The sequence below is a fragment of the Phasianus colchicus genome, chromosome 3, assembly GCF_987193195.1.
Source record: "Phasianus colchicus chromosome 3, bPhaCol1.hap1.1, whole genome shotgun sequence".
Lineage (NCBI taxonomy): Eukaryota > Metazoa > Chordata > Aves > Galliformes > Phasianidae > Phasianus > Phasianus colchicus.
The window spans coordinates 95,855,207-95,865,535 of record NC_143438.1 but is presented as its reverse complement, the minus strand read 5'-3'; the positions used below and the strand labels follow the sequence as shown (position 1 = coordinate 95,865,535).

The 10,329-nt window shown below is 64.3% G+C and overlaps 1 protein-coding gene across 1 annotated transcript; it reads right to left on the bottom strand.

Moving 5' to 3' along the window:
* Window positions 1-51: 51 nt before the first annotated feature.
* On the bottom strand, window positions 52-10,139 carry GRINA (glutamate ionotropic receptor NMDA type subunit associated protein 1). Its single transcript, XM_090138277.1, has 6 exons — window positions 9,582-10,139; window positions 7,981-8,090; window positions 5,341-5,541; window positions 3,879-4,007; window positions 2,617-2,760; window positions 52-236 (listed from the first exon to the last, which is right to left on the bottom strand). The coding sequence occupies exons 1-6, from the start codon at window positions 9,868-9,870 to the stop codon at window positions 87-89; spliced, it is 1,023 nt and encodes a 340-aa protein (XP_089994403.1). The 5' UTR covers window positions 9,871-10,139; the 3' UTR covers window positions 52-86.
* Window positions 10,140-10,329: the final 190 nt, after the last annotated feature.

Below are 10,329 nucleotides of genomic sequence, written 5' to 3'. Positions count from 1 at the left end.
AGGGGGAGAGAAGGGCTCGAACGCGCGGGTGGGGGGGGGGGGGCACCGTGCTGGGGGCGGTTTTGGGGGGGGGCGGGGGGGGCTCCCTACTCCTTGGCGCGGCCGATGATGGCGAGGACGTAGAGGAAGATGTTGATGATGTCGGTGTAGAGGTTGAGCGCGGCGAAGACGAACTCCTCGGGGCTGAGCGCCAGCTGCTTGCTGCCCAGCGTCAGCTGCGTGTCCACGGCCAGGAACTGCGGGCAGCGCCGCGTCGCCACCGCGCCTCGCAGCGCCTCGCAGCCCCCCGCCCCTCGGCCGGCCTTCCGTCCGTCTGCCCTTCCGTCCATCTGTCCTTCTGCCCGCCCCCCCGGCCCCACGTCGCCCATCCCCTCTGTCCCCGTGTCGCCTTTGCTCTCATATCCCCGTGTCCCCACATCCCAACATCCCCCCATCTCCACGTCCCCCCGGCCCCACGTCCCCCATCCCGCGTGTCCCCACGTCACCTTTGTTCTCATGTCCCCGCTGTCCCCACGTCCCCACAACCCCCATCCCCATGTCCCCACATCCCCACGTCCCCACACCTCCATGTCCGCCCATCCCCTCTGTCCCCACGTCACCTTTGTTCTCACGTCCCCATATCCCCACATCCCCATGTCCCCACGTCCCCCATCCCCTCTATTCCCGTATCACCTTTGTTCTCATGTCCCCACGTCCCCACATCCCAACATCCCCACATCCCCAAGTCCCCACATCCTCACATCCCCCATCCCCACGTCCCCCATCCCCTCTGTCCCCATGTCACCTTTGTTCTCACATCCCCCCATCCCCACATCCCAACATCCCCCCATCTCCACGTCCCCCCGTCCCCATGTCCCCCATCCCCTCTGTCCCCACGTCGCCTTTGTTCTCACGTCCCCAAGTCCCCACGTCACCACATCCCCACATCCCTGTGTGCCCACGTCCCCACATTCTCACATCCCCACACCTCCATGTCCCCCCATCCCCACGTCCCCCATCCCCTCTGTCCCCACGTCACCTTTGTCCTCACGTTGCTTCCATCCCTGTGTCCCCATGTCACCGTGCCCCCTCTGTCCCCATGTCCCCTGTCCTCGTGTCCCCACGTCCTGCGTCCTTCTGTCACTGCATCCCCATGTCCCCGTATCTCTGTGTCCCCGTGTCCCCACACTGCTGTGTCCCCACACCCCCCCGTATCCCTCATGTCCCCGTGTCCCCTCTGTTCCTATGTCCCCATGTCACTGTGTCCCCACGTTCCCCTGCCCCTTTGTCCCCACGCCCCCCATATGCCTCAGTCCCTGTGTCCCCACACCCCCATGTCCTCATGTCCTGTGTCCTTCTGTCACTGTGCCCCATATCCCCTCTGTCCCCATGACATCTTTGTCCTCGTGTCCCCTCTGTCTCTGCATCCCTGTGTCCCCACACCCCCGTGTCCCCTCTGTCCCCATGTCACCTTTGTTCTCATGTCCCTTCCACTCCCACGTCCCCATCTCCCCGTGTCCTCATGTCTCCTCTGTCCCTCTGTCCCACATCTCCATGTCCCCATGTCCCCCTGTCCCCACATCACGCATCCCCACGTCCCCGTGTCCCCTTGTCCCCACACCCCCAAGTCACTGCACCCCCATGTCCCCTTGTCCCCTCTGTCTCCATGTCCCCATGTCTGCTTGTCCCTCTGTCCCCGTGTCCCCATGTCCCAGATCTCAAATCCCCGTGTCCCCAGGTGCCAAAGCCCCACATCCCCACATGCTCACGGTGTCCCCAGGTCCCCCCAGAGTCCCATCCCCACGGTGTCCTCGTGGTGTCCCTGTGTCCCCATAATGTCCCCTCAGTGCCCCCATGTTCACCAGGCGACCCCAGTTCCTGTGGTGTCCCCATATCCTACGATGTCCCCACGTCCCTCTGGTGTCCCCATGTCTCCCTGCTATCCCTGTAGTGTCCCTGTAGTGTCCCTATAGTGTCCCTATAACGTCCCTGTAGTGTCTCTGTGTCCCCCTGGTGTCCCTACAGTGTCCCTGTGCTGTCCTCACAGTGTCCCTGCTTGCTCCTGGTGTCCCCTTGGTGTCCCCATGTCCCCTTGGTGTCCCCTTGGTGTCCCCATGGTGTCCCCTTGGTGTCCCCTTGGTGTCCCCATGTCCTCTGACATGCCCCTATCTCCCTGGTGTCCCCAGGACCCCAAATCCCCACACATCCCCACGTCCCCCTGGTGTCCCCACATCCCCTGATGTCCCCGTGTCCCCCTGATGTCCCCATGTCCTCGTATTTCCCCGGTGTCCCCCTGTCCCAGTGTCCCCTGTCCCCCTGATGTCCCCACATCCCCCTGATGTCCCCATGTCCCCGTATCTTCCTCGTGTCCCCATTTCTCACCATGTCCCCACATCTCCCTGGTGTCCCCATGATGTCCCACGTCCCCACGTCCCACTGATGTCCTCACATCCTGATGTCCCCATGTCCCCATATCTTCCTGGTGTCCCCACATCCCCCTGACATCCCCACATCTCCCGGTGTCCCCATGTCCCCCCAAGTCCCCACATTCCCCTGATGTCCCCACACCTCCCTGATGTCCCACATCCCCCCGATGTCCCCACATCCCCCGGTGTCCCCCCGGCCGATGCCACTCACGCAGGTGAAGAGCAGCGCCCCGAGGGAGGCGTAGACGATGTCGACGATGCGGTTGCGGAGGAAGATGCAGAGGATGGAGAAGAGGATGAGGACCACGAGGCAGACCAGCAGCACGCCGCGGCACGACGTGAAGTCGTACTTGGTCTGGGGGGAGGAGGGGTCAGTAGGGCACCCAGTTGGTCCTCCAGCATCCAACCGGGACCTCCAACACCCAACCGGGACCCCCAACACCCAACCAGGACCCCCAACGCGCAACTGGGACCCGCAGCACACAACCAGGACCTCCAACACCCAACCAGGACCTCCAACACCCAACCGGGACCTCCAACACCCAACCGGGACCTCCAACACCCAACTGGGACCTCCAACACCCAACTGGGACCCCCAACACCTAACCAGGACCTCCAACACCCAACCAGGACCCCCCAGCACCCAACTGGGACCCCCAGCACACAACCGGGACCCCCAGCACCCAATGAGGACCTCCAACACCCAACCAGAACCCCCAACACTCAACCAGGATCCCCAGCACCCAACCAGGACCTCCAACACCCAACTGAAACCCCCAACACCCAACCAGGACCACTGGCACCCTACCAGAACCCCCTGGCACCCAACCGGGACCCCCAGCATCCAATGAGGACCTCCAACACCCAACAGAACCCCCAACACCCAACCAGGACCTCCAACACCCAACTGGGACCCGCAGCACAGAACCAGGACCTCCAACACTGAACCACAACCCCCAACACCCAACCAGGACCTCCAACACCCAACCAGGACCCCCAACATCCAACTGGGACCTCCAACACCCAACCAGAACCCCCAACACCCAACCAGGACCTCCAACACCCAACTGGGACCCCCAGCACCCAACCAGAACCCCTGACACCTAACCAGGACCTCCAACACCCAACCAGGAACCACCAGCACCCAACCGGGACCCCCAGCACCCAATGAGGACCTCCAACACTCAACAGAACCCCCAACACCCAACCGGGACCCCCAGCACCCAACCAGAACCCCCGACACCTAACCAGGACTTCCAACACCCAACCAGGACCTCCAACACCCAACCGGGACCCCCAGCACCCAACCACGATGCCCAGCACCCAACTGGGACCCCCAACACCCAACCGTGCCCCCTGGTACCAACCAAGAACTGTGGGCACCCAACCGGACCCCCCCCCCCCGCACCCCCCGCACCCCCAGCCCCCCCCGGGAGCCCCAAACCCAAGGGGCCCCGGCGGCGCCCAGCCCACCTGCAGCGAGAAGACGACGACGGTGAAGCAGACGACGACGGTGATGCCGACGGCCATGATGACGGCGTCGGTGTCGTAGAAGCTGGAGATCATCCCCACCATGTAGGACAGGCTGAGCGTCAGCACCGACTGCGGGCGGCGCGGGGGGGTCAGGGCGGGGGGTCAGGGTGGGGGCACCCAAAGGCCGCGCCGGGACCCCAATGGTGCCCCCACTGCCCGCCCCAGGGACAGCTACGTACTGGGACCCCCCCATTCACACTGGGACGCCCCCAGACCCAAATAGGTGCCCCCATTCCATACTGGGACACCTCATTTCATACTGGACCCCCCAGTCCATACTGGGACGCCCCCAGACCCCAACAGGTGCCCCCATTCCATACTGGGATGCCCCCATTCCATACTGGGACGCCCCCAGACCCAATTAGGTGCCCCCATTCCATGCTGGGACACCCCCAGACCCCAATAGGTGCCCCTATTCCACACTGGGACACCCCATTCCATACTGGGACCCCCCCATTCCCCCACTGGAACACCCCCAGACCCAATTAAGTGCCCCCATTCCATACTGGGACCCCCTCATTCCATACTGGGACACCCCCAGACTCCAACAGGTGCCCCCATTCCATACTGGGACCCCCCTGTTCCATACTGGCACACCCCCATTCCATACTAGGACACCCCCAGACCCAATTAGGTGCCCCCATTTCACACTGGGACGCCCCCATCCCATACTGGGATACCCCAGTCCATACTAGGACCCCCCCGTTCCATACTGGGACACCCCCCAGACCCCAATAGGTGCCCCTATTCCAGACTGGGACCCCTCCATTCCATACTGGGACACCCCAGTCCATACTGGGACCCCCCCATTCCCCCACTGGGACACCCCCAGACCCAATTAAGTGCCCCCATTCCATACTGGGCCCCCCGCATTCCCCCACTGGGACACCCCCAGACCCCAACAGGTGCCCCCACTCCATACTGGGACGCCCCCAATAGGTGCCCCCATTCCATACTGCGATACCCCCAGACCCCAATAGGTGTCCCCATTCCACACTGGGACCCCCTCATTCTATACTGGGACACCCGCAGACCCCAACAGCTGCCCTGGTTCCATAGTGGGACCCTCCCATTCCATACTGGGACACCCCCATTCCATACTGGGACACCACCATTCCACACTGGGACACCCCTATTCATACTGGGAACCCCCATTCCATACTGGGACACCCCTATTCATACTGGGACACCCCCAGACCCCAATAGGTGCCCCCATTCCATACTGGAACCCCCATTCCATAGTGGGACCCCCCCAGCCCCACACACGGGGGTTGTAGGGACCCACTGCCCCACACTGCGTCTGCTGAGCCCCACTGCCCCCAGCCCCACACTTGGGTGCTGTGCTGTCCCCCAGCCCCACCCTTTGGGGGCGCGCTGTGCCCCAGGTGCGGCCGGCACCCACCAGGGCGACGATGTTCCAGGGGTGCTTGCGGCGCAGCTCCCCGCAGCAGCTGAGGGCGATGAGGGAGGCGAAGAAGACGCCGTAGGAGACGTAGTAGGACCAGACGTGGCGCCGCACGAAGGAGCGGACGCCGCCCGCGAACGTGAAGGCGGCCACGAAGCCCAGCGTCACCAGCAGCTGCAGCGTCAGCACCGCGAACACCTGCGGGGCGGCCGGCACGGCGGGCGTCGCGACACAGGGGACGGGGTGGCGATACGGCACGGGTGGTCGCGATATGGGGGGTGTGTTACGGTACGGGGAGGGTCACCACATGGGGGTGTCGCGATATGGGAGGGAGGGTCGCGATATGGGGATGGTCATGACACGGGAGCGTTGCAATATGGAAGGGATGGTCACGATATGGGGATGATCATGACATGGGGGGGGTCATGATATGGGGGGATGGTCACGACATGGGAGGGTTGCGATACGGGAGAGATGGTCATGACATGGGGGGGTGTCATGGTATGGGGAGCATCACGACATGGGGGGGTTGCGATATGGGAGGGAGGGTCGCGATATGGGGGGGTGTCACGGTATGGGGAGTGTCACAACATGGGCGGGGTTGTGATATGGGAGGGAGGGTCATGATATGGGGAGTGTCACGACATGGGGGGGGTCGTGATATGGCAAAGATAGTCATGATATGGGAGTGCGTCATGATATCGGAAGGGTCACGATATGGGAGAGAGAATTGTGATATAGGGAGAATCAAAACATGAAAGGAGAGTCACAACATGGGAGGGATCGTGATATGGGGGGGGGCGTGTCACGGTATGGGGAGGGTCACGACATGAGAGGATGGTCACCACGTGGGGGGGTTGCGACATGGGAGAGATGGTCGCGATATGGGGGGCGTGACGATACGGAGAGGGTCACCACGTGGGGGGGTTGCAATATGGGAGGGATGGTCGTGATGTGGGGGGGGTGTCACGATATGGGGAGGGTCACAACATGAGGGGATGGTCACGACGTGGGGGGGTTGCGATATGGGAGAAATGGTCGTGACATGGGGGGTATCACAGGTATGGGGAGGGTCACGACATGGGTGGGCATCAAGATGGGGGGAGTGTTGTGACATGGGGGGATTGACACTGGGGGCTCTGATGGGTGGAGATGTTGTGATATGAGATGAATGCTGTGACATGGGTGGGCACCATAACATGGTTGGGGGGGATGTCATGACATGGGGGGGTGTGTGACATGGGAAGGGTGTCACAACGTGGTGGGAGTGTTGTAATATAGGAGGTATGTCACGACATGGGAGGTGTTGTGAAATAGGCGGGTGTGTCGCAACATGGGGTAGGCTCGTGATGTAGGAGGAGGAATGTCGCGACATGGGGGGTCGCCCTCCTCATCTCCATGGAAACGCACAGAACGGACCGAAAGACCGCGGGTTGAGACGCGCAGCCAATCAGCGCCCGGCCCGCCGCACACAACACGTGACACGGGGGGCGCGGCTCACGGCCGTGCGCAAACTCCGCCCGGCCGGCAGGGGGCGCAGCGCCGCCGCGGCGATACAGGGAATAAGGCGCCGCCGCGGCGATATAGGGCAAAAGGCGCCGCCGCGGCGATATAGGGCATAAGGCGCTGCTGGCGGAGCAGGCCGGAATGGAGAGCTTTCATTCGGAGCGGTGCTCACAGAGAGGGGAGGGGGGATGTCATGATATGGGGAGAGTCACGACGTGGGGGGTGTGGTGACATGGAGAAGGGTTGTGATGTATGGGGTGTGTCATGACATGGGGGGGGTATTGCAACATGGGGGGTCGTGACGAGGGGGAATCTTGTCATGACAAGGAGGGATCAAAGGGAAGGGGGCGTCGCAACAGGGGATGGTCATGACACGGGAGCTGTCATGACACAGGGGTTGTCGCAACAGGTCACGACATGGGGGGGGGCTACGACAACACGGGGGGACATGGTGACATGGGGGGGGCTGTGATAACATGGGAGGGTGTTGCGACATGGGGGGGGCATTGGGGAACAATGCAGGGGGGACGTGGGGGGAAATGGGGGGGGAGCAGCGGGGGGCACCATAACACGGGGGGGATGTCATGACATGGGGGGGGTGTCACAACATGGGGGGGGCGTTGTGATATAGGGGGTATGTTGCGATGTGGTGGGGATTGTGAAAGAGGCAGAAGGGGGCGTGATGCGGGGGGGTGTCACAACATAGTGGGGGTGTTGTGATATAGGGGGTATGTTGCGATATAGGAGGTATGTCGCGACACAGGGGGGGTTGTGAAATAGGCGGGGGGTGTGACATGGGGGGGTGTCACAACATGGGGGGGGTGTCGCGATATAGGGGGTATGTTGCGATGTGTTGGGGATTGTGAAAGAGGCAGAAGGGGGTGTGACACGGGGGGGGTGTCACAACATAGTGGGTGTGTTGTGATATAAGGGCTATGTTGTGATATAGGCGGTATGTCGTGACATGGGGGTGTTGTGAAATAGGTGTGTGGGGGGGGTGTGACACAGCACAGCAGCACAGCGGGAAGTCGGGGGGGAGGGCGCTGGGGGGGCATCGGGACGGCGATACGGGGGGGGACACGTCAGGGTGGTGACGCGGGGGTGACACCGGGGGGGGGTCCGGGGTCCCACCTTTCTGACGAAGGCCTGGCGCACGGCGCGGTCCCATCGCGCGGCGGGGAAATCCTGCGGCTCGTAGTAGGAGGGGGGGCCGTCCTCGTGGTACGCGCTGTGCAGGGGGGCTGCAAACGGGGGCGGGGGGAGGTCGGAACCGCAGGACGGGGACCCCCAGCGGGACCCCCCCCAAACCCAATGACCTTCACACCGCCCCACGACCCCTCCCCACTCCCACCTCCCCGGCCCCCCAGGAACCCCCACGTGCCCAACCCCCCACCCCAACACCCCAGAACCACACTCCCCCTCCCCATAACCCCCCCCCCCACAACCCCGCCACCACAACCCCGCTCCCAATAACCCCCACCCCCCATAACCCCACTCCCCCACCCCCAGTTCCCACGGCTCCCCCATCACTCCCCCCACTCCTCCTCCCCGTAACCCCACCCCCCCATAACTCCCACCCCCCATAACCCCCCTCCCCATAGCCCTACCCCCCATAACCCCCATCCCAATAACCTCCCACCCCCATAACCCCCACCCCCATAACCCCCACCCCCATAACCCCCACCCCCCCATAACCCCACTCCTCCACCCCCCTTCCCACGGCTCCCCCATCACTCCCTCCACTCCCCCTCCCCATAACCCGACCCCCCAAAACCCCCACCCCCATAACCCCACTTCCCCACCCCCCGTTCCCACGGCTCCCCCATAACACCCCCCCACTCTCCCTCCCCATAGCCCCCCTCCCATAACCCCCACAACCCCACCCCCCATAGCCCCCCCAATAGCCCCACCCCCCTACCCCCCCAATAACTGCACCCCCCATAAGCCCCCCATAGCTCCCCTCCCATAACCCCAGAACCCCCCTCCCAATAAGCCCACCCCCATAAGCCCCCTCCCATAACCCCAGAACCCCCATCCACCACAACCCCACCCCCCATAGCCCCCCCCACAGCCCCCCTCCCATAACCATACCCCCATAACCCCCCCCATAACCCCACCCCTCATAAGCCCCCCATAGCTCCCCTCCCATAACCCCAGAACCCCCATCCCAACAAGCCCACGCCCCATAGCCGCCCTCCCATAACCCTGCCCCCAATACCCCCCCAATAAGCCCACTCCCCTACCCCCCCAATAACTGCACCCCCCATAAGCCCCCTCCCATAACCCTACCCCCCATAACCCCCCAGTAACCCCACCCCCCATAGTCCCCCTATAGCCCCCCTCCCATAACCCCCCCATAGTCCCCCCCCACAGCCCCCCACTCACAGTGCTGCTCTCCCCTCATAGCCCCCCCCCATAACCCCCCTCCCCATAACCCCCCCCATAGCTCCCCCCCCCCAAAGCCCCCACTCACAGTGCTGCTCTCCCCCCATAGCCCCCCTCCCACAACCCTGCAGCCAATACCCCCCCAATAAGCCCACCCCCCATAGCCCCCCTCCCATAACCCCAGATCCCCCATCCACCATAACCTCATCCCCCATAACCCCCCCAATAACCCCTCCCCCATAGCCCCCCCCCAAAGCCCCCACTCACAGTGCTGCTCTCCCCTCATAGCCTCCCCCCATAACCCCCCCCACAGCCCCCCCACAGCCCCCCCCAAGCCCCCCACTCACAGTGCTGCTCCCCGGGCACCATGGGCCGTGGCTGCGCGTAGGGCGGCTGCGCGAAGGGTCCCTGCGGGTACGGCCCGGGGGGGGGGTACGGCCCGGCGGGGGGGGGGTACGGCCCCGGGGGGGGGTACGGCCCGGGGGGGGGCGGGTACGGCCCCGCCGACTGGGCCGGAGGGGGGGGGTACGGCACGAAGCCGGGGGGCGGGGGGGCGGCGTAGGGCGGAGCGTACGGCCCGGGGGGGGGCGGCGGGGGGGCGTCGGCCGGCACCAGGAAGCTCTTCTCGTGAGACATCGCGCCTGCGGGGACAGCGCCGCGTCAGGGGGCGATATGGGCGATATGGGCCCTGTGGGCGATATGGGCGCTAGGGGGCGCTATAGGCACTATGGGCGATATGGGCGCTAGGGGGCGCTATGGGCGATATGGGCGCTATGAGCCCTATGGGCGCCAGGGGCAGCTATGGGCGCCAGGGGGCGCTATGGGCAGCTATGGGCCCTATGGGGAGCTATGGGCCCTAGGAGGCACTATGGGGAGCTATGGGCGCTATGGGCGATATGGGCGCTAGAGGGAGCTATGGGGAGCTATGGGGAGCTACGGGCGCTAGGGGGCGCTATGGGCACTATGGGCCCTATAGGCGATATGGGCGCTAGGGGGCGCTGTGGGCAGCTATGGGCGCTATGGGCAGCTATGGGCCCTATGGGGAGCTATGGGCGCTAGGAGGCACTATGGGGAGCTATGGGCGCTAGGGGGCGC

Bases quoted from the DNA above. Each gene is read 5' to 3' on its own strand.
- GRINA (XM_090138277.1), bottom strand. From the start codon at position 9,870: ATGTCTCACGAGAAGAGCTTCCTGGTGCCGGCCGACGCCCCCCCGCCG. The intron at 8,091-9,581 runs GTGAGTGGGGGG...CCCCGTTTGCAG, and splicing joins GGTGCCCGGGGAGCAGCACT to CCCCCCTGCACAGCGCGTAC. The intron at 237-2,616 runs GTGAGTGGCATC...CGCTGCCCGCAG, and splicing joins GGGCGCTGCTCTTCACCTGC to TTCCTGGCCGTGGACACGCA.